Source organism: Equus caballus, chromosome 4 (assembly GCF_041296265.1).
Source record: "Equus caballus isolate H_3958 breed thoroughbred chromosome 4, TB-T2T, whole genome shotgun sequence".
In the NCBI taxonomy this organism is placed as follows: Eukaryota; Metazoa; Chordata; class Mammalia; order Perissodactyla; family Equidae; genus Equus; species Equus caballus.
Window position 1 is genome coordinate 7,884,161 of NC_091687.1, and position 24,618 is coordinate 7,908,778.

Here is a 24,618-nt window from a genome sequence, read left to right on the forward strand (position 1 = left end):
ACAGGGTTTATTTTCTTCTGCCAGGGACCTTGCCTCAAAGTACCATGGGACTCCAGGAGTTGCTATAAAGCCAAAAGGTAGACTGATGCTTTACCTAGACATTTCTATTTTACCACAAGCAAGCGAAATGTAAATTCTTTTTAATCTCTTAAATGTGATTTTCTGTTTCTTTAAATCCTCCGCCTCCCCCAGCCCCACCTGTTTTTTGATCTCAGTCACATAACTTCGGTTTGGGAATGAAAGGTGGAGAATGAATATGATTTCGCCCGCAGAAGTGAGCTGGCTGTCTGGTCCAGGGGTCAGCAAACTTTTCACAGAAAGGCCCAGATGATAAATACTTAGGCTTTGCAGGCCATATGGCTCTGTCACGACACTCAGCCCTGGCACCGTGGCATGGTGGCAGTCCCAGATGACACACAGACAAACCGGCACACTGTGCTCCAGAGAAACTTCAATCACCGACAGGGGCAGGAAGCTGGTTTGGCACATGGGCTGTCGTTTGCCTACCTCTAGCCTAGCCCACTGCTTCGGGGACGCACAGAATCCGTGATAAGATTCTACAAGACTGCCTTCCCTCTACGAACAAGACTACTGTGGGTCTCTAAAGAATCAAATTAAATCTGATTTCCCAAGTCGTACTGGAAATAAAGAATAAGGTGGGTAACTGTCAATGAATCCTAGTCTGAAAAAAGAATATAAGCATTCTAAAACTTCATGTCTGAGCAAAGGAATGTAGTTAATTTTTCTACTAAAAACAATTTGAAATGAGAAACAAGCATGATGGGAAAATGGCCACTACCCAGAGCCTCTCACCTATGCCCCACATTCGTAATTTGCCTGGGTCTAAGAGACACTGGCCTTTTCCAAGAGCCAGAGGCCCTCCCTTCGCTATCTATGAATCAACAGAGAGATTCCTCATGTGACCTTTGACTCCGGAGGGGCACAACGCAGCGCTGCAAGCTGAGGTTTCCTCCGGCACGTTCAGTGGTGGGTGGATGAAATTCTCCCGCCATCCCAGCACAGAGATGGGCTTGTTCAGACTTGGCACGATCGGCCACGGGCCCCAACCCGCCTGGACAATAGGAACATTCAACAATTTATAAGTTTGAGGCTCCACTCATTTGTCTTTTACATAACTACATTTTTTTCCCTAAGCAGAATACTTAGCTATGACCTAAGTCTTTCTATAAGCGTATAGTTAACTAGGTGGCATGAGAAAGTCTAAATCTGTGCCCTCCAATGAACCATGTGCAGTGAAAGATCTGCAGTTGAAGACTTCTGGCACTTCATGATGTAATCTGAGAAAAGCGGTCACATTCTTTTCGCACAGTTCCCTCTAATTTCAGATGACACCTGCTCTTGTCCCTGCTGGTCTCCGGACCTTGTCCCTTCAAGTTTTTGTCCTCCCATTTCCATTTGTGACTACATTCCAGTACAACTAGAGCCCTGAACTTGGCCTGCGTCTGCCTTTTTGTCCCTGCCCTCATCAGATCAGGCTGGTCCCACTCTTACTGCCATCCCGTATGCACAAGGCCCTGTGGCTGGCAACGACTTCCCCAACATCAAGTCAGTCCTCACTCTCTCTGGGTGCTTCGGAGATTATGAGCTTCCTCCACAGGGTGTCAAAAGCATCTGAGATCCAACACACTCTCTGTGTGAGAGCCTGTCTTAACTGCAAGACATTTAGCGTCCTTGGCTCCCGACACCAAGTGCCTATAGTGGCCACCCATCATGGCGATGACCCAAAAATGCACCCCCACCTCCCCCTTCCACCCAAATTTCCAAATGGCCCCACTCCAGCTCAGGCAGTGTGGTCACAAAGGAGAGACACTATGGACCTTAACATCCCCAAAGACGCAACAATATTTTATCACTTTGAATTGCCACTTTGAATTGCCAAAGGTAGCAACTAAGTGAGCAAACTCCACCTGACATTAACACTTCTGGGAAAGGGGCTTTCTGGTCCCCATTAAAAATAAAAGCCTACAGATGAGGTTGGAGAGGTGACATAATTTAGTAGGAAAGCAAGGAGAGGATGGAACCCCTGGATCTGGAACCTGACAAAATCTCCTGGGGTCCATTCTCTTGAGCCCACATCCTCCATGGAGATTATAATACCTCCAAAGGGCTTGGACCAACTCTGCCTGCTGGGTGTGAGCTGAAGGGACGTCAAGACTCAGATCATAATATTAGGGTCACAAATATGGAAAGATCTGAAAGAGATTAAGATTTGAAAAACAAATTCCTCATGTAAATATTTTTTAAAACTATGTATGTATACGTATGATGTATGTATGTCAGTGCACAGAAAGAGGACGGAAAACACTGGTACCAAACTGAGAAAGGGGGTGTATGCTAGGGTGGGGGAGACAAGCAGGGACTTGGTTTCATCCTAATATGTACATTTGCTTGGTGTGAAGCCAGACAGCCCGGCTCCGGAACCCATGCTCTCCACTATGGGATCTCTTCACCTGCCTGCATCCCTGTGGCCCTCGAGCCACTGGGATCCACTGAGCACACGTGAAAACCATAAAGGAGATGGTCTCTACAGTTCCTTCATTAACTCAAGTTCTCAGGTGATCTTAAAGACAGTAACGAAATACTGAAGGGAGGAGCGGAAAGGAAGAGGTATTGGGCATGTCTGGTTTCTTGTGCATTCTCCTCATACAGACCACGTTTCCTTGCAGAATACTCAGCTTTTGTTGTGCATTGCCTGTTTGTTTTCCCGATTGTCAGTTTCTTGTGTAATAAGCTGACCTTTCTTCTCAATAAAACGAACAAAGAAGTTGGTGAACATCGACACCGTGGATTTCACTCTTTGCAAGGTTTCTAAAACAGGATCTAACTTTTGACCTAAACAAGTTGACACTGTTTCTATAAGCCACAATTGGGGCAGATTTAAAGCTGAAAGTGTAAAGAAAAGAGAAAAGGGTGAGGGGTAAAGTTCTGAGTCCTAAATGAACAGTCCTCTGACTGACTCTGACTCCGGGGAACAGGCTTTTCATGCTAACGAAGCTCAGACGGAGCAAAGGTCAGAAAGCTTTGGCAGCCAGAGCCATTCTGCCAATGACACATGCTGATAGAATCCGGCTATAGGCAATGATAGACCCATTATCTGGAGAAAATCAAGCTTTTGGGGCCTCACAAAAGATTGAGGAATTTAACAGAACAGTGGTTAGAGCCTGGAGAAACCAGACTGCAAGCAGGGTTTTACTTGCAGGAGACAACTTGGAGCAAGTGGTCCAATGAATGTCATGGACCTTGTAATAGAAAACCAGATCCTACTAAGAACCAACGCCTGCCCGAAGAATGATGAATAAAGAAGCACTTGTTTAGCGACACGGCCCACACCACCTCTTCTGTGGAACAAACCTTCCTCTCATCTAAGATGTTGGTCCAAACCCTTCTGGCTCAGCCTCAGCCGAAAAAACAAAGCACACGCCATTTGTTCTGGTCTTGTCACTGCTCGAAGCTTTCCTGCTGTTCAAGAACAGACGGCTTAACTGAAGGAACACACAGTACCTAGGTTTCTGACCTTTCACAGGAGATACTGAAGGCACTGCTAACTTGAAGATCTGTATTATTTCTCGCTACGGTTGCTTCCAAAAAAGAAAAAGGTCATTTTTTAATTTAAAGTCCAACAGGGACCTAGAATGTCAGATGTGCAACAAAGAAAATAAATCAAAGAGGAAATAAGAAACTACAGAAGATATTTATCCATAGTGACCAACTTGAAACATAGGGAAGAAAACCCAAGCAGGCAAGAAAGAGTAGGAAGACAAAACAGAAACAGTCTACTAAAAATTTTTCCACAAATGCTTTCACTTTAAGAGCTGGAAAATAATCTGGCAGGTCAAAAAAAAAAAATTGCAACAGCGCAAAAATTAAGCAATCCTTATGATTCACATGATTTTAAGAAGTTTTTGTTCTTAAGAAAATGTCAGGCTCTCCCTCACAGTCCTATTTTACCATAAGCCTAAGTGGGAATCTGGGTTCTACTCACATTCAACAGACTTGGGGCTCTTGTCACCTGTTCCTTTGTGGTGCACTAGGCTCTCCCACATCGCCCTGCAGCCCCCACTGGTGGGGACATCACTCACATGCACAGACCCCAAGGGCTTTAACTGTCAGCGCAGAATACTTGATACACTGGACTCAAACGATCCTGCCAGAACAACTCTGCATGAGCTGACAAGGAGGCTGGCCACAAAATACTGTTCAGAGGAGGGAAAAATAAACTGCAGAAATATATGGTTAATATAAGCATTTTGGTTAAAAGCATTTGCAAAGGCAATCGTGTGTGTGTTTGTGGTACGTATGTGCATTTGTCTGTGCAGACACATTTCCCTTGGGGAAAGGACCTGGAGAAGTGAGTGGGTCCACTTTTTGCTACCTACACTTCTACAGGGCCAGATTGGTTAGAGTTTTTTTTAAACAATGAGCATGAATTTCTTTTGTAACTAAACATAGAGGTTTCAGAGACAAATACATTTATGCTGCGCTTTAGGGTTTATAAAAAGCTCTTGCAGACATCTGCTCCCTCCACTCGATCAACACCCACCGAGAACACCTCACCTCGGCACTCCACGTTGGGGTCTCCCCAGAAGAGCTCCTGGCACTCGCTGCAGGTGCGACCTCCGAACCCAGGCATGCACTGGCACTGCCCCGTGAACTGCGGCCAGAAAACAGACCTCGGTCAGGCGGCTGCGCGGCAGAAGCCAGTCCGCATTTTCTCTTCCACCTGCTCTTCGGGAAAGTGGGACTGACTGGCTGCGTGAGAAGCCCTCTCCATCCCGACCAAGACAAGGGATCTTCCTTCCATCGTGGGTGCTGAGGGCCCCAGGCCACCTCTCCTAACTGCTCCTCTGCACCAGGGGTTGGAAAGGCCCGGAGCACGTGACACTTTATTTACATGTTTCTCCCTCTCATCCTCACAAATCACCAACAAGCCTGGGCCACCTGTGACTCACCTGCTGCAGGGAGCATTTCATTCTTAGTGTGTGTCAGGAAACAGCACTGTTTACAATGCTGCCTGGCTATCTGGTTCCTTTCAGACTGTGTGACTAAGAAAGAAGTTTGATTCGGCAGCCAGGTATTAAAGAGAAATTAAAGAGAACAGCACAGCCTTGTCCATGCCAGGGTAAGTCTGCACCTGCAGCTGGGGCACTGCCCTGAAAGGCTGTGGGGGCAGCATATGGGGTCTCTGCCACGGTTGTACACAGAGGGCAGTCCCAGCCAAGGGGGACGAGTGAGGGCTTACATCCAGTCTGTGCTGTGTTTGCAAAGCTGTGTGCCCTGGTGCAAGGCTGCGACCATGGGGTGCCTTTCTCTAATTGGGGCAAAGCCACCAAATGGGCTAGCTGTCGCCTGGACTCCTAAAGGCATCTTTCCTTACGCCACCACGGCCTCACCCCAGCCATGCACCTCACCTCATTACAAGATGGCCCGAAGGAATGAGCAGCATCGCAGTGGCACGGGTCACACCCGGTCCCGCTGGCCAGCTGCCAGGTGTTGGGCGCACAGCGGTCACAGTTCTGCCCGATCACATTAGGAAGACACAAGCACTGCCCAGTGGTCTTGTCACACTGGCACTCAGAGCTGTTACAGTGCTCCTGCACAGTGCCCAGGGAATTGCAGACACACTCTGAAAAACAACGGTGCGAGCAGATTTACTTAGTCACATTCACAAGTATACGGACAACGCAAAGGTTAGCTACATCCAACAGTGACATTTTCCCTCTCCAGATTTCGACCTGGAAATGCCAACAAGCGAGGAAAGAAATGGAGGTGATGAAAAAAGAATCTCAAACTCGTTCTTCAGAAATTCTTACAATGTTCTACACAGTTGTGAGATTTTCCAGGCAGACACACGTGACCCATTTTGCCTAGCAGTATTCTCAAAATACTCAGTTTTAATAAGCCGCTGGTGAATCATTTGAAAATTGAGGATTTCATTGGAAATAAAAAATACGCCATGAGGGGGGCCAGCCCTGTGGCTGAGTGGTTAAGTTCGCGCGCTCCGCTGCAGGCGGCCCAGTGTTTCGTTGGTTCGAATCCTGGGTGCGGACATGGCACTGCTCATCAAACCACGCTGAGGCGGCGTCCCACGTGCCACAACTAGAAGGACCCACAACAAAGAATGTACAACTATGTACCGGGGGGCTTTGGGAGGAAAAAAAAATAAAATCTTTAAAAAAAAAAAAAATACGCCATGAGGGTTGAGTGACCTAAGGATTTCCAACTGTGGGCGGGGAAGAGCAGTAACGAACACTGGGACATAGCAGGTAGAAGCTGTTTAAGCTGGTAAGGCTTTGAGGAATCCAGTCCTGCTGGTCCTCAACATTCCGCTAGTGTTTGTATAAACAAAGACAGGGGCCTGGGGGCTGCAGCAGGAAGTGTGGCCGATCCCTTGATAAAAGATAAATACTGAGTTCTGAAAGAGAGACTTCAAAGATGTTACTTCCTTCTTTTCCTTAATCTGGAAGGCTCTATCACCAATGACATGCAGGAAGTCCAGAGTGGGCATTTAGGATCTATGAGGCCCAGCCAATCAGCTAGTGCATGAGCAGAATGTAAAATCAATATGCTTTATCGGATGGCATTTATCATGGTGACAGCTACATAGTTTTTCCTTGTTTCTCTCTCTCTCAGGCACTGAGCCACATCTTGGGACTTCAGTCCTGCCAGAGGATGAGGACGTAAAGAAAAAAAAGGATCGGTCTCATCTTTCTTTGTTGAAAGTGAAACTTTACCTATCTGAACAAGGGTTTTGCCAAATGAGACAGTGGAAGAATAAAATCGCCCGATGATGAGGAAAGTGGAAATCATTGTAATGAGTGGCAAAATGATTCTGCGGCTTACTTCGACATTCCTGCTGGAGGGCGTCTCCATAATACCCGAATCGGCAGAGCTGGCAGTGCTCCCCTTCCGTGTGATACAGGCACTTGAGGCATCTCCCGGTCTCCTTGTCACAGGCTTCTGGGTCTGTCGTGTCAATGTTGTGGTGACACTGACAAGGCTGACACGTCCCCCCAACGTCCAAGGGATTGCCAAAGAAGCCTGCGGCACAGTCGTCGCATCTGGAGCCTATTGTCCAATAAAACCAAGCACAAAGCCTTCAGCTTGCTGACCGAAAGGTCTCGTCCCCCGACACGCCTGCCCAGAGAGCCAACCCAGGTGGCACCCCGCTCCTCACTGCTCTCGTTACCCCCCAGGATGACCACACCTTTGGGGAAAAAAATGGGCTTTTAGTTGCGAGGGGAAAGAAGCATTTTGTTGTGTGTAACACAGCTGCAGCCTGGCTCAGAGGCCCCAGCAAGGCACGGACAGTTGGACGAGTTCTAGCACGTGAGACTTCAGCTTCTCATTATCCAGGGATGAAGCAGATTAGGAACTAAATAATGATCCAACAGCGTCAAGCTCGGCTTGATGTTAAGTCCTAATCCAAGGATTATTCGAACTGAAAAATCAGAGCTCCTGCGTGAGCAACCCAAAGTGGGGTCCATAATGATAACCAATTTCCTTTTCTAAAGAATCCTGAAACTGCGTGCAAATATTTACTGAGCTATGGATAAGCATAACTAGTATGTGAAACAGTGGCATCAAGGATGAAAGAAAAGGGAGTTTACTTTCACAGCTAGCTACACTCCTTGAGCGTTGACAGATAATGTATGATAAACACTAAGGAACAGATCGAGCTTTGACCCATTCAGTCATGTGGGGAGGGGACCCTAGCTCCCTAGGTGATACTCTCTTCTTCCTTCTGCCCACCATTTGGCCACTTCACTGCCCTGAGACTCTTCTGCTAGGAGTTGGATAAGGGAAGGGAGAAGCAAAATGCAAATTCACCTTTCTACTGCTTAGTAACAGAAAAGTGTTCATCAGATTCACATATGGATTTCAATGAGCTTGCTATCCTGCTCTGTATTACAACATGATGATCACAGAGGCTCAAGAATTGACTCTATCCCACATGCCAAACAGGAAAAGAGCATCCTTAGATTTCAGATTCCCTTCACTTTTAATTAAGGATTGTAAAAATGAAACCAAATTGGCTCACTCTTCAGCTTTTTTCTTCATGAACAACTCAACTCATAAAGATCCATCTTTTCCTTCGAAAGTCTGCACACTACTTACCAACGTATCCAGGATTACAGACGCACTCAAGCTGTAAAGTACCAGGATCTTGATAACAACTACTGGCAAACTGGCGTCCGCTGTCGGGACCATCTGGGCAGGGACAAGGGCGGCAGTGATCTCCCGACCCAATGATGGGATCACCATAGTAACCAGCCAAGCACCTACATCAGTCGCAGAACAGAGAGGGTCATGCACCACAGTTGTGAGAAACCTGTCACAAGAAAACATCCTAGAAACTGTGATTTCTGTTTAGGAACATTCACTCCCCATTCCTCAGGGAATGGCTTTCCACGAGAGCAGTGGTTTGCAAACTGCAGCTCCAATCAGAACTCTCCGGAGCCATTGCTGGGCTCTCCCACCATTCTGATTTAGCAGGTCCCAGGTGATACTGATGCTGCTGGTGTGGAGATCACATTTGCAGGGCCACTGCATTAGGGGGACACCCCTGGCCTCACTCGGACCCTCACTCACTCCTTTCCAGAGGAAGAGGTACATCTCCCCATGTGCACCCTATTGTCCCCTCAGCTGCCGGCCTGCCCTGAGCGTTCTGGTCAGCTCCCTCCTTGCTTAAGGAGTCTGGGGGTGGGGGGTGGGGGAGAGAGCTTGTGGTTGTCTGTCTCTGGGACGGGTGAGGTGTCAGCAAGCCCACGGTGGCATGTTCTACAACCCAGCCTTTACCAGTAACAAAGCTGATGAGGATGCTCTCCAGCTGCATGACTCTTGTGTCTGTCTCTCAAACGAGGGCCGAGGGATGTATTTATCAACTCGCGAACCCAACAGGTCCCATCTCCTCTCCTTACAGATAAGGAATCCTTGGAGGTTACATGATTTGCAAGGCTTACACAACTCGTTAGTAACGAGCCAGGATTTGATTTCAGCTTCCTGACTTTTAGCAAAGAATTCTTTCACTATGACAAGCTGCTTGTCAGCATGAATGGTGATTGGTTACTTTTTTACTTCCTACAACAGAAAAGCTTGAAGGAACTCTGGAGATCATCTGAACCAACCTAGTTGCTTTACTAACAGAAGTCAGATACTCAGAGAGGTGAATTAACTCACCCAAGTTTACAAAGCGAGTCAGAAGCAGAACTGGGCCTGAAACTCGGTCTAAGGATTTCCAATTCAGTTTGTTTTTCATGGTTTGTGGGTTTTTTTTGAGGCAGAGGTAATATTTTTTTTTAATGGGGGACGGGAAGTAGGATGAAGAAATGGGAGGGGAAGGTTGTTCTGAGGATATTAACCTTCTACTTAATTAGACACAAACATAATGCAAGAACATCTTGCCCAGTTATGTTCCGGGGAAACTGGTAGTGATGAAGTAATTTTGTATAAAGGTTTCTGAGCAAGTTTTCTACGAGGCTTTTCTAGGTGAAATAAACCCAAACACATCAGGATAGTAACTGAGGGTTCATGTCCTGCCTCCCCTCCACTTCCACCCTTGGGAATAATCTGAGCCTAGAGCTTCTTTTTAAATTTATGGGATTGAAACTCTGATCATCTTGGAATGAGGCAAAACGATGAGAAACTGGCTCAAACTAGACAGCAGATTCTCAAATCTTTAATCAAGTTTTGTCATCCAAACTAAGGCTGAAAGTCCTTCCTCCTCCCACGCCATTTCTCACTCTCCTGCAAGAAATCAAAATGCTTTACAAATAAAATCCCAAACCAGTCTCAAATGTCAACCAAGCCATTCTCACAGGATGTTCTTGCAAGCACATTGCACATTGTGCCTGATTTCAAATCGGCATTGCGGACAACCACATGTTCGCCTGTGTCCCCACGCAACTCTCTTCTCCCTTTTTCACCTGATTTTCTCATCTGTCTCTTTCTCTCTTATTCTCCATCTCCCATTGAAAGAACAATAATGAAAAACTTAATGCAGAAAACAAAAGATGACACCAAGATATTAATTTCTTCCTTTCAATCTTGTATCACTGTGTCCTTGTTACTTTTTACAACACAATTTTGTGGTTGGAAGGAATAACTTTTCCTCAAAGGAGAGTCAAGGAGCCACACATTTGCTCCCATATACATCTTCACGCCAGAAGTTAATCACACATACAGTTTTCACTAACAATTTCTCTTTCATTTGATGAGGAACTTTTGCACTGGCTGAAGCACGTGCTGAAATTTTTAAAACAAAACTCCCATATAGAGTGGAGGGATATTAGGAGAGAAAAAATTTATTGACACGAAAGGTAGAGCCTAGTACTTCAAACAAAGCAGGTTCTAATAGCATGTCTGTCTTTCTTAATTAGTAAGGAACACTAAGTCAGCAAGCAGGTTTCTCATTTGCACTATTTATCTAACTGAGCGAGGCTGTAATGTTGTCAGAGGCAGATTCTATTCTTACTATTATCGAGCACAGAGCTTTGCATCTGTCGTAATTATTCAATTAACGTTTGCTAACAGGACAACAGAGCTACTTTTCCACATTTCATGTGGTCTCCTGGAAACTGGAGCTACATAAAATGTTTAGAAAAACAAAGCTGTTTAAAATGACTAATCCCATTTGGATTTGCTTTCTACTTTGACCCAAATTAGGAATTAACATTTCACAACTCTCATCCTAGGCCAGAATCTGCGGCGACAGAGAGATGATTTCCGTCCAGATCTATGGCAACCTCTAGGATGATTCTCCAAGAGAGCAGACTCATGTCAGCTTTGTTCTCTGCCATCTCCCCAGCACCAGAACAATGCCTGGCGCACACAAAAGGTGTGAACTAAATATGGACCGGATAAATGGATGATTTCCTAGAAAATACCCAGGTGGTCAGAAATGAATGAGCCATCTGGAGCCTGGTAGAGATTCATTCAGTGGTCTGTCTAGGATACTGTTTGCTCAGCTAAAAACGATCTTGTTGTTATTTTCAAGAGGCAGCGTCCACATACCTTTCACAGTTATGCCCCGTGGTGTAGTCCTGGCAGCTCACGCATTCCCCCGTCACTGTGTCACAGTCATCGGCATGGCCGTTGCACTGGCAAGGCTGGCAACTCGGAAAGCCCCAGTACCCTGGTAAGCACCGGTCACACTGCCGAGTGTACACCCCCTGGAAACAGTGGCACTGGCCAGTGACGGGATGGCAGAAAGCGTTGACAGATCCTTGCAGATGGCACTCACAAGCTGAAGAAACAGGCAACCAAGGACCCACCCTTGAGAAACTCATGAAACCGACAGAAGGGGTGCAAACACACCCCTTCTATCAACAACCCTCATGCCCAGTTCAGAATGCGCAGGGGCTCCCGGTATGGATTTCCGGAGTCAAGCATGGCCTTCTGCAGCTGTGGACCCCACAGCAGTATTTCTCAGACAATCGGAATGAATACATTACAGTTTTTCTGAATGACCTACGTTTGCATCCACTGGGCCCAAAGCCAAAGGTGCCAGGAGCACATCTGTCGCAGGTCCTTCCAACCACGTTCGGCCGGCACTGGCACTGGCCTCCGTTGGGGTCGCAGACGGAACTTAAGGAGCCCTGAGGGTCGCACTCACAAGCTGCAGGGAAAAGAGGGGCCAGAAGTTGTGACACAGAGCAGCTGCTGCCCCCGCAGAAATGCGCATAGCACGTCCCACCAGCTCTGAACTGGTCCGTCCCTTTCCTTGGGCTCCCCCGATCCTTCCTCTTTACTACCTCGGCTGATTCAGAATTCCGACTTCAAACAGTAGCATCCGTATGACAAGTGGGAGGGAGGCAACAGGAGGCAGGGTTGGCAGATAAAAGCAGTTTTTCTAGGAAGAAGCTCATTAAGGTTGTCCCCCCTTGCCTTCACAGCTCAAATATCACAAGACCTCAGACAAAAACCTAGTGACCTCTGGGGGTTGGTCTGACCTTTCGGAGAGAAAAACAAATTTCAGTAATGGGGCGCTCCTCTGATTCCATGCCAACTCCCCCCCCACCCCGCCCATGGAAATGCTGTATCCTCATGACCTTTCCCCTAGTCACCTGCGGTCTATGTCTTGAATATTGACTGCAATTTCAGTGGGGCTCTATCACTAACATATTCTTAAAGATAAACTGTAGTTTGAGACACCACTTCCTTTTGCTGACTGCCTGACACAGAGCTGTGGGGCATGCCTCCCAAGGCGCCCCAAGATGCCAGGTGTGCTAACACCTACCCAGGCCTGTCTGGTGTAACAGGGCAGAAATGCTGAAGATGATGTTCCTGCAAACGTCAGTCATCGGCGTCTTCACAACGCTTCTGCTGTTCTCCAGACACCGGTATCTCTGAAAGGTTTCCCAGGCACTGTTGGTGACCAGCCCATCTCCCGAACCTCCCACAGTGAAGATGTCAAGAGACTTGCAGAACGGCATGAGAACAAGCTATAAAGAACAAGAAGCGCAAATTGTCCTTACGGTGGCGTCCGTGGCATCCATTACAGCAAGTAAACACACAAAAACCCCAAATGCTTCCTTGACTCTTGAAAAGAAAAGATCGGAATCATTCAATAGAATGAAAACCTTCCCATTCTTAAAATATTCTTGCCAGAAAAAGTTTAGCTATACCTTACACAGTTGGTTTTTGAAATGTCATTTTTTAAGGCACTTGCTACTTTCAGAGAATCAGCTGCAGTAAAATCCTTTCCAGAGGGGGGAGTTTTATTAAAATAAATAAGCAGAGTGGCCTTGGAGGCAAGAAAGAATGATTCTGCCTGACCTCTCCACGTTATCCCTCCACAAGCCCTCCGGGAAGCAGATGGAGACTTCCCCCCAGCCTCCCCCGCCCGTGCCAGAAACGACCTTCCACTCACCGAGTCGATGAGCGTGTAGGGACTGTCCACGTCGCTATCAGAGGAGGTGTACTGGGGCAGCTCTAACCTCACGGTGTAGTTCACACCCTTCTCGAAGCAGACGGGGCGGGGAAGGACGACATACCTGACCCACAACAACAACAACAAGGCAACCTTTAAGTATCCAGTCAGTCAGTCAGTCAAAGCTCCGTGTAGGTCCTTCCAAAGGCAGGCAGGAAACAGTCCACGCGTGGCCCTGGCTCTGAAATGCTAACTGTACGTACGACTCACAAGGCAAGATCCCAGAAACAAATTTCATTTGCATATTCGTTCTGTTGAGCCGCAAACCACTGTCACTGACCTCGAGCCTGGCGACAAGGACACCACCTGGTTGTCATCATCGGGAATAGTGTTCCCACATCGGCTGCTGGGTGGAATCTTTCCAGGCCGCTGCACCGTGATGACAGCTTTTTCCCAGTGGTCAGGTAGCTAGAAGAGGAAACAAACAATCCCAGGGACCACGCACACTGGCCCGCGGCCGCCTGTCTGCTCATGAAGACCCCTCCCCGTCGATCGTCATCTGCCAGGTTTAAATGGAAACACTCGCTTGCTTTCTCTTCCCTCTTTACCATTTCCCCTGCTACTACCCCAGCCCCGGCCCTAATCACTTCTCACCTGGATGCTGAAACAGCTGCCCAGCTGCTCTCCCAATGTCCCCTTCAATCGATCTTAAAATACAGCTCAGGTAATGACTACCCCCTGCTCAAAACCCTTTGGTAGCTGCCTGTCAATACAGAGTCCAAGTCCCTTTCCTGATCCCAGCATTTTTCCTAACAGCATCTCCAGCTACATCCCTTACCTAGCTCTGCGGAATGACTCTCAGGACACTCCCCTCCTCTCTGCTCACACTCTGCCTTAACTTCCCTTTGTGTCAAAATTCCATCTCCGTATTAAGGCCCAGATCTGATTCCTCATGAACCATTCTGGCAGCCCCTGGCCCAGCCTGGCTGGTATGGAACTTTCCATCGTCCAGCACTGTTTCTAGCTCTGTTCTCACACTTCCCACCTCTGGCCTTTCACTACAGTTAGGGACACGCGTCTGTCCCCGGGCAGTGCAGGCCGGGAGGGCAAGAAGAGGATCTGATACATTCTCATCCCACCTCCGTTCTCAGAAGGTTGAGTGCCGAACAAGAGATTACTCCACGTTGACAAGATAATTCAAGAAAAATGTGCATTTTCACTTCCATAGTGGATAGGAAATCAGAGGGGTTCCTCTATCCCAACACAACCTCTAAATTTCACGAGAACCTAGTGCCCATTAGAAGAAAGATTTTTCTACCAATATCTCCCCGACCGCCAGTAGTCCACCGAGCGTTTACCTGTGGCTCATAGCGGATTAGGATGTCATACTCCATGGAATACGGTATGTTGTCAATGAAAAACTCCAAATAAGCCCCTTCGGGCACTCGGACGAAGCCCGCTCCAGTCCAGGAAGGAATCCGGTCCTGGACGTACTGCCGCTCCACGATGCTGACCCCCTGAGGACAAGGGCGACAGTACTTACGCTTCACTTGAAATGGAATTCAATGAAATCTAACAGTCACTCAAAGCTCCAGAACTGTGGACACCTTACACCTCTTTTTCACAGTCGCATTTTCCCAGTAGACTGTAAAAAGTTTTTGATATATAAACAGGAAATTGGTTTCTTTTTAATTTTGTGATTGAAGTGGCCTTGGGACCTTGGAGATGGGACTCAAAGCCTTAGGATATACCTTCCATGATATAACCAGGGGAATGAGCACAAAGGAAGGAAAAAACATCCCAAATGCTGAGATAAATAAGCACCTAGGAGGGACAAGGTATTTCCCAGATTTTCGACAAGGCTAGTCCAACATCTAGTGGATGTACTTCTGTCTGTCTTTCTCACTGGCATTCATCTCAAGGTCCAAGTACAAGGGAAGAAGCTGACACAATCATGAATGTTCACTACTGATGAGTTAATTCTGACTGTCACTGGGACAGGAGAAGTGATCCATTTGAGCTGCTGAACTCAAACACGCATTTGAGTTTGTTCACAGGACTGTATATAATACCCGTGAGGAATCAGCCCCAAGGATGAAGTCCGTCACTCCCTGTATACAGGTGTGTGTGGCTTTACCCATCAAGAGGTGGAAACTATGTCACTCTGCCCTTGAATCTGGTCTAAGGCGGCCTTGCGACTTTGACCAACAAAATGAGCGAGAATGATGTTCTGGGACTTCTGAGCTCAGGCTTTGAGAGACCTGGACCTGGCGGTTTCTGTTTCCTCCTTCTTGGAGGCCAGATGCCACGTAAGTCTTACTACCCTGACTCCACCATGCTGTGAGGAAGCTCAAGAGAGCCTCTTGGAGGAGGCACGTGGAGAAGGATGCCCAGCCAGCCTCCAGCTGTTTCAGCCATCCCAGCTGAAGTGCCCGACATACATTTTAAGCCACTAAATATTGGGATGGCTCATTACACAGCAATAGAAAACTGAAACAGTATCCTCTCTGAGTATTAATTATACTAGAGCAATGATAAGTTTGGTGCACAAGTAGAGGGAAGAACGGAAGAAGAAAAAACTAAAACACCAAAAGTCTTCATAGTGAATGATCCAAAGTCCCTTTGTGAGTTATAGACTGACTTAGCTTGAAATATGACGGTTCTCAACAAGGCCCGCGGCCGCCTGTCTGCTCATGTGATCTTACTTTGTGTTCACTGACAAAATGCCTCTTAAACCGTCTCTTTACAATGTGTCTATATGCCATTACTGCCCCCCAAACACTGCTTTACCAACCTGCCTGGCACCCCCCTACTCACAGGCCCGAAGTTGGCTTCTTCTGCTTCATAGATGTAGTGGTCCAAGGTGGTAAAGTAGTAACCGGATTCCACTTCGTTGCACTGACGTCCGATCATGTGGGGTCGACATGCGCACTGGCCGGACTCCGCGGAGCAGCTGGAAGGGGAGTGGAGCGAGTCAGCTGCGCTCGTCACATTTATAAATGCACCCACTGGATGCAGTCCTACGTTCGCCATTAAACATTAAATGGGGTGAAATATTCAGGTAGGGTTTTCTTATTTCCTTCAGAAAATAAGTACATGGAAACAATACCGCCTATGAATTAATCCCAAACTCGGAAGCTGAAAGCTCTCCAGGGCCTGGTCTTTCAGTTTATTTCCCTTGCCCTCTCTTCACTGCACTCCATCCACACCCTCTTGAGATTTTCTGTACATATCACAAATGGTCTTGTTTTGATATCTTCTATCTTTTGCCTTACGTCCAACTGCAACCCTGTTCCTGGGCCTCAGACCCAAATGCCCAACTCCCAGAAGGCCAGCCCCGAGTTCCCTCCCAGATCCAAAAGGGCAGCAGTCCATCGTTCCCGGTTCTCTCTTGGGGAGAAGACACTGCCACCCACTGAATCAACCAGGTCAGAAACCTAGAAGCTGTTTTCTAGATTCCTTCTTCATATCCAATCAGGAACCAAATTCTTCTTGCCAGTCTTCCAACTTCCCACCCTAACCTGCCACCCCCTACACAGCTGCCCCAATGACCTCTCCAAGATGCATTAATGGTACCACTTCCTGGCACGATGACCTTGGGGAGGTGCACCAGGCCTTCCACGATCTGGCCCTTCCCTGCCGTTCCAGCCTCATCTCTCCCCTCGACTCCCCAGCCATACTAACTACTTACAGTTTCTCCAATGAGCTGGGGGACTCATGACCCCTTCCCTTTGCTTATGTTGTTCCTGCAGCCAGGAACACCTTTCTCCTTATATCATGGTTTTGTGTACAAGGTAAAACGGAATCACACGCATCCAGTTTCACTTCAGTATGTCAAGATGTGGTTTGGAATTGCTACTTTAAACCCATTCCCAGACTTCTTTTTTTTTTTCATCCAAAAGTTTATTTTAAACCAAGTACCTAAGGCAAGTTACAACTCACAGAAAGACTGAACACTCAGACGTTTATTAAGAACGTCCCAAATGGCCCCGTCATGGCCCAGCTGAAATCTTCTCCCTGTATATCATGGAAATAGTTTTTATCCTAAAGGAGGACGAATTCTTAACATCTCAGGGCCAATTCCCAGAGAAGAAAAGCTTGTTCCAATTAGGACCTAGCCCTCTTTTGGCACAGTCCACCAACAAAAGCCATTTTCAGAAATTCAGGCGTCAGACATTACATCATACAGACAAAAGAAAATCCTTCTTTCCTCCCCAGCAGATGTTTACTGAGGGAACAAAATGCCCCAAACACGGACCACCGAAGAAGAGAACAACTAGATTCTTCTCATGCCATCATTAGAGAAGAAGCAACTGAAGGTGAGGATAAAGGGAGAGAGCGGACTCCCCACGCTGCCTGTTACCTGCAGCGCAATTCCAGAGAAGAAACGACTCATGGGAACCTGATCATGTGAAAGGAACTCACGGACCAAGAGCCCCAGCAATCACACGCCCCATTGTGTCCACAGACTTGAACTGTTGTCATTGATAGGCACGGCTCCAACTCAACATTCACGCCTTTAGCAAACTCCTTCTTGTGGCTTTGCCTGCCTGTGTAGACGGCCCTCACACCTACAGCTCTCAGCACTTACTCAGCTGTACTCAGGGTGTCCATTCCCAGCCACGAACAGGATATTCCCAAGGGGTGCCCAGTTGTCATCTCTAATTCACCTTGTCCCAAACTGCTTGTCACCTCTCTCACTGACTTCTTATATTCAGCTCTGCTATTTCTGTCAGCAGATGGAAAATTCTTCTCATGTTGTAAGCGAAACATGACCTTCCCTTTTGTTTATTCTCGATATCCAAGTCTTATTTCAAGATGTTCCTCAACTGAGCAGTTTCCTCTCAGCGTCACTGCCACTGTCCTAGTCCAGCACGGCATCACTTCACACCTGTGCCTTTAGCAACCTTGCAAACTGGCCTCTTGAGCTCTTCTCTCCCCTGCCCAGTCCATCCTGTCTACCGCCGCCAGACGAATCTTCCCGCAGCACTGCTTCCATCATTTCACAAAAGCCCACTACTGTTTCTTTTTACTTATATCAAGTCACGATGCCTCTGCCTGATTTCCAGCAGCCTCTATAACCCATCCTCGGAAAACAACTCCTCTCTCTCTGGTGCCTGCCCTTTGCTTTCAGATGCGCCACACTCCTCACACTCTTCCACAAATATTTACTGAGCAAATATTGGCCCTGGGAGCTGTCCTTCCTGGTGTCAGTACTGTCACGTGTTAGTCCATTGTCAGCTTTCTTCTGAATCTATCCTTACTTCTTGGTAAGTCCATTATTTCTAGCTAAATGATATGGAGACAGAAAAATGGGGGGAAAAACAGTTCCTGTCCTAAAAAATGTGCAATCTGATTGGGGAGATAAACCATAAAGCAATTGGTCAAGATAACAAATCAAAACGCAGTAAGTGCCTAGATAGAGCTCAAAGCCAAGTACGATGGGTGCAGAGGAAGACACTGTTCACCTCAGGGAGGTGTCAAGAAGGAGATGGCTCTGGAGGCTGCAGAGGATTTGACAAGCAAAGGGAGAACAGGAATGACAGAGCAAAGAGGGGTAATGGAGAAATGTGAGCAGCGATGGTCAAGATCAGTCCGGATCTTGACCTTGCCACCTGCATTCCCATCACTGTGCCTTCACTCGTCTTCTTCCTCTCAGCTAGAAGGCTCTCCTGCCCACCTATAGCACTTCTCAGATCTCATCCAGCTTTCAAAAGGTCGGCTCAAAACCAACCTCCTCCATAGTGAGTCGAAAGATTTATTACAAGTAACTTCTTTCCTGTGTTCAAGTAAAAGTCACATCAGATAGAAATCGTGTGCTTTACAAGTTTATATGTTTCCTCCATAAATTTCCCTGTAACTAGATACAGATTCAACCCATTGGATCAGTAAGGTAGAATAATGCTATAAGACAAAATTGTCCAGCCCTGTGGTAGGCAGAGTAATGGCCCCCAAAGATGTCCATGTCCTCATCCCCAGAATGTGTGGATATGTTACCTCACACAGTACAAGGGACTTTGCTGGTGGGATTAAGGTTAAGGACCTTGAGATTATCCAGGTTGTGTTCAGTCTAATCACAAGAGTTCTTAAAAATGGAGGAGGAAGGCAGAAAACTGGCTCACAGAGACGTGACTTAAGAAGGATTTGACTCACCATGGTTGGCTTTGCCGATGAGGTAGGAGGCCATGAGTCAAGGGATGTGGGCAGCCTCCAAAAGCTGGGAATGGCCCTTAGCTGGCAGCCAGCACGAAAATGGGAACCTGATCCTACAACTGAAAAGAACTAAATTCTGCCAACAACTCAAATGAGCAGGAAACAGATTCTCCTCTAGACCCTTCAGACAGAAACGCAACCCTACCGACATCTTGATTTTAGTCCAGTGAGACCGTGTCTGACACACAGAACTGTAAGATAGTAAATTTATGTGGTTTTAGGCCACTAAGTTATGGTAATTTACTATGGCAACAAAACGAATATGAGCCCATTTTTTTCTCAATAGGTAAAGGGCAAGATTCTTCCTTAAAAAAACAGATTTCTCACAAACATAGAAATTAGCAACTTGTTTAAAAATTCTATTTCATTTAAATAGCGATGAGTAGAGAAAATACTGTATAGTTTCAACTTTATTACTAAGAAATTAGACAAAAAAAGTAAAGGATAAAAAGCATCATTTGTAAGAACCAGCACTCTGTTCGACACTGACATCGCCTCCATAATTCTGAGTTGGTTCCACGCTGATCAGCAGTCAGCACCATCCATTTTATCCAAAGTAGAACCCTCTGGCCCCCCAGCTAGGATACTTTCTTAAGGGGCAGGAGCTGTGTTCTGGAACCCCTTTATGTCCAGCTACCATAGTAATTAACACAGGGTTAGATACCACGATTGTTCAATACACTGATGAAAACACCTGTTAACTTCTGCTCCAGTTTCAAAGTATAATACATTTCAGTTCCTCATTTATCAAGCACCTATAACGCCCACCGGGCTGGGTACAAAGATGCAAAAACAGATAAGACACAATCCCTCTCCAAAGACACCTTTTAAATACAAACAGCCGTAAACCAAGGCAGAATATAAGAAGTTCTAAAAGAGATACAGAAGTCATGTGTTGTTGACACATCACGAGAGGTTGGGGACCTCAGACTAGCAAGCAGACGTCTTCAAAAGAGCGGTGGGCTTCGAGCCAGATACCAAAGTCCTGAATTTAACTGATGAAATGATTTTGCAGGATGCCGTAAAGACGTTTCTATTTCTCAATGTTTTTAAACATTTACAAGTAGCATTTACCTAGCAACCATTCTTCTTCACTCATTAAAGCAGGTTATCCACCGGGCAAAACTTCATTAACCTGGCTTGAGTTACATTTTTTAAATTAATTCGGTCTTCTTTAAAAGATTCAAAGATTCAGATTAGCTGTCAACATAATAGATAAGGATTACTAAGCTTTTATTGTTCTACAAAAATCCATTTGGCTCATTATATAAAATATTTTAAAACTTTTTCCCTCTCACATGATTTTTACACTTAATTCTTTCCTGGTCAAAGTAACTCGGGAATGTTTGGGATCACATATAGAGATTGCCCCTCCTTAGGAGCGTGTATTAAGTTTTCATATCTTTTTTTTTTTTTTTTTTGAGGAAGATTAGCCCTGAGTTAACTACTGCCAATCCTCCTCTTTTTGCTGAGGAAGACTGGCCCTGAGCTAACATCCGTGCCCATCTTCCTCTACTTTATATGTGGGACACCTATCACAGCATGGCTTTTGCCAAGCGGTGCCATATCCGCACCCGGGATCCGAACTGGCGAACCCCGGGCCACCGAGAAGCAGAACGTGCAAACTTAACCTCTGCGCCACCAGGCCGGCCCATAAGTTTTTACATCTTAATAATCGTTGTTTCTCAAATCCTTTTACTCAATCGACATTTACTTAATACCTACTATGTGTTCAAGGCAAAGCAAAGGAGTATTATCAGGTAGCAGATATTTATGAGTGGACGCAATGATCAATCCTTCCGCAAGTACTTCTTGACTGTCTGCTATGCGCCAAGCATTCTAGCACCATCGGTGCTTCACAAGACTGGGCCTCTCTCACCCCTACGGGACTCCTGCAGAAAGTCTTTGTTGGGGGAAAACAACTTTGAAAGGGATCACTACAAAACACTGTACAGTCCCAGGGCCAGAGGCATCTTTAAAGGTAATTTTCTTCCCCATCAATAACGCCAAAAGACAGGGCGTCTAATCGATCATGCTGGAGATATCAAGTTACCTGCTTTAAAATCTTTACTAAAGATTTTTGCTTCACCAACTCTCTGGCTGAGCACATTCTGGTTTTTATAAATTTTTGCAGGGGACACTGGGGGCAGGCTAGGGGTCGTGCGTGAGTGGATTTAGAGACAGGAAGCGTGCGTGGAATAGAGAAAAAGAGCAAGGCAGTGTAAGAAACAAACGATTTAGGGTAAAAAAAACATAGGACGTTCCTGAGTTTATGACATAATTTGGAGAGTGCCACTTTCATGTAATCAAGAAGGATTTTAGGAATGGGGACAGTTTCGAATGGAGGGATCAATTGCTAACGGAATCCTCCGCGTGTGTTCTGGGAGTCACAAAGCAAAGTCAGAGAAGGGATTCCACGAGCAGACTAGCAGTCTGTCCGTCTTCCCTACTTCTATGGAATCATCCTTGCTTCCTCCCCTCTGGAGGTTTTCTAAGAACAGGAGGTCACACTGGCGTCTCACGGGCTACACGCTGTACCAAGTTTGCTGCGTGACCTGAAATAGAACAAACCCAAATACAGGGGCCAAAGAGAACATGTTCTTGCTGCCTGAAGTCTCATTCCTTCTGCAGATTACCACGGCGTTGGGCAATAGCCTTGCAAGAGAGTCAATTTGTGAGCACATGAAGCTGCCTGATGAATTCAGCATGTTCTCTCAGGGAAGATTCGGGGCCACAAGGAAACATCTGGCTATTCTCTCGGCCACCACTTACGCTATCTTTACCAGATGTTCTGAATCGGATCCAGGAACACAGACCAACATTCTCTTTGACTCAAAAGTCGTTAATTAAACTCCCACAAATTCAACATCTTGCCAAATGTGTATTATGATCATTTTTGGTAGAGCTTCAGGTCTCATCATTTCAAGGAACGCCAACATATTTAAGTAACTAAAAATTATTATATGTAATTGCCATTAATAGACTTGGAAGTTGCAAAAATAAAAGCAAGAAGAAAAAGTTTCTTTACACAAATCAAAATGGGAGTTCACTTTCTATCCTTTAGGTTGGTGAAAAAGAAAATGATGACACCAACTGCTAGTGGGGATGGGGAAAGAGGTATTTTTGTAACTGATCGGTAGGAAAATAAACTAGCACATTCTGTCTGGAGAACAATCTGACATTCTCTATGAAAACAAAAAACGCACATGTCCCTTGACTTAGCAGTTCCACCACTGGGAACCTTATCTATAGCTATATCTACAAACATTCATCAAGATATGTCTACAAGGATATGCACAGCAACATTCTCAAAAAGCAAAAAAGACTGGAAATAATTTATGATGCTTTCACACGCTACAATACCAAAAGCTATTAAAAAGAAAGAGGTAGATGAATGCATGCTGATGTGAAAAAAAGACCTTTAACATAAAAGCAAGTTGGAGAATAGTGTACATACATACATTACTGTGATTTTCAAAAAACATCAGTAAAGCTAAGTGGGAAATCATGGGCTATTTTTTTTTCTTTGTACTTGTTTGTTTAAAAAAATAAAACCTAACAGGTTATTTAAAAAGAAATGAGAGGAAAGAAAGTGTAATTTTTAACAGGTATTCTGAGTACTATTATTAATTTCTAGAGAGATACAAGAAACTGTGGGGGCCGCCCAGTGGCGTAGTGGTTATTTGTGCGCTCCACTTCAGTGGCCCAGGGTTTGTGGGTTTGGACCCCAGGTGCACATCTAGCAGCCTTCATCAAAGCACGCTGTGGCGGCATCCCACATAAAACAGAGGAAGGTGGGCACAGGTGTTAGCTCAGCAACAATGTTCCTCAAGCAAAAAGAGGAAGACTGCCAACAGACGTTAGCTCAGGGCCAGTCTTCCTCACCAAAAACAAAACCAAAAAACCCGTCAACAGTGGCACTTCTAGGCAGTGGAACTCACTGGGACAAAGGGCAGGCGATCTGAACTGTTTGAATTTTTTTAAAACTATGGTATACATTGTTTCCATGATTAAAAAAATACTGAAAAGTAATAGTACAAAAACAAGGCACAACAGTACTATGAAAAACCAAGAAACAGAAACATATGAGAAGGCTTCAAAGGTAACTCCTGGAATGAATCCCTCTTTGTAAACATTGAGACCACAGGTAAAAGTGATTATCAGGCATTCAAAGCAAAGGTGAATGTACTTTGCATTATCTTCTTAAGAGACACTGAATGTCATACTTCTCCTATCGGCCACAGGGGCTTTCCCAGGCACTGAGTACAAGAGTGAAGTGCCCCTCCACTCACCTATTGTTTAAGGCTCCCCCAAGGTCACAGTCACAAGGTCGACATCCATCCAGATCATTGCTTAAGCCCCAGTGCTCTGGCTGCGGAACAAAAGTTTAAACATCTAAAGGTGGGTTCCTGTAATTACACAACAGACTCAGCAAGAAACAAGTCACGGCGTGTTTCGGTTGTTCCACCAAAACTTCGTTTGCACCATGAAGGCAGAAAACCAACCAAAGGAAGAAGTATGAGTTTTCTGAAATAAAGGAGCCCAAGCTGCAGGTCACTGGGGTCAGAGAGGGTCACACATAATCTCCTGATAACGCCACTACACACAGTAGTTTCTTTGCCCTGCAAACAGCCTTCATCCAATAATGAACACGAGCAAGGAGTAAAGATGCCCGTCTTCCTCGTTAGACTTACTCTGGCAGTAAGGGAGTTGGGGCAAATATTTGGCAGGCCTTTACATTTTCCCTAAGTTCAGTCTGTCATAAACTCAGTAAGCAAAGCTCTTCAAGGATTTATCTATGTGGAAACACAGCATAAAGGAAGCACTATTTTCACAACTGAAAGGTGAGATGACCTCGTCTTGAGAACACTGGAGACGGAAATAAAAAGAAATGGGACAGAATCGCGATAGGGGATCTCTTTGCACCTCGGCAAACACACATTTCCTAGTGAGCAGATAAAACCAGCTTCACCAATTTAGATCAGACTTCCAGAAATTTAAGAATCTATCAGGATACAGGCAAATATGCAGATTTAGTGATCATAAACATCATTTGGGGTCAGTGGACCCCCTCTCCCAAATTATAAAAGCAATCACAAGAAGGTTATAAAAGATACAGAATAATTTTTTAAATTACTCTCATAATGATTCTCCCCAGAATCATTACAGTGAACTTTTTGGGTGTATTTCCTTCCCGATTTTGTTTCTCTTGAGGAGTTTTTTTCCTACATAATTAAGATACTAGTCACATCCTGTATTTTTTTTATACCAACATAAGCATTTCCTCATGTTATTGTCATTTTCAATGGCAACCAAATACCACGCTGTAAAGAGGCCCCCAAATTTACTTAACTATTTTCCCCACTTTTGCTTCCAAGTTTTGTGCTATGATTAATAAAAGACACAATGAGTCTTCTGGTGAATAGATCTTTGTCCAATTTCCTGATTATTTCATTAGGATAGAGTCCCAGAAGTGGGATTACTGGGTCAAAGGGCATGCACATTTCTACAGGCTG

General features: G+C 45.7%; 1 protein-coding gene across 1 annotated transcript in view; it reads right to left on the bottom strand.

Moving 5' to 3' along the window:
* The window catches only part of LAMB1 (laminin subunit beta 1), a 69,718-nt gene that overhangs the window by 20,388 nt on the left and 24,712 nt on the right, over positions 1–24,618 (bottom strand). The window contains exons 13-24 of the mRNA XM_023638902.2: positions 23,395–23,474; positions 15,707–15,842; positions 14,248–14,406; positions 13,230–13,357; positions 12,890–13,013; positions 12,257–12,461; positions 11,492–11,635; positions 11,032–11,263; positions 8,137–8,300; positions 6,862–7,086; positions 5,430–5,644; positions 4,576–4,672 (exon numbers count right to left, since the gene is read on the bottom strand). Coding sequence (XP_023494670.2) covers positions 4,576–4,672; positions 5,430–5,644; positions 6,862–7,086; positions 8,137–8,300; positions 11,032–11,263; positions 11,492–11,635; positions 12,257–12,461; positions 12,890–13,013; positions 13,230–13,357; positions 14,248–14,406; positions 15,707–15,842; positions 23,395–23,474 — 1,909 coding nt within the window. The remainder of the gene's footprint in view (positions 1–4,575; positions 4,673–5,429; positions 5,645–6,861; positions 7,087–8,136; positions 8,301–11,031; positions 11,264–11,491; positions 11,636–12,256; positions 12,462–12,889; positions 13,014–13,229; positions 13,358–14,247; positions 14,407–15,706; positions 15,843–23,394; positions 23,475–24,618) is intronic.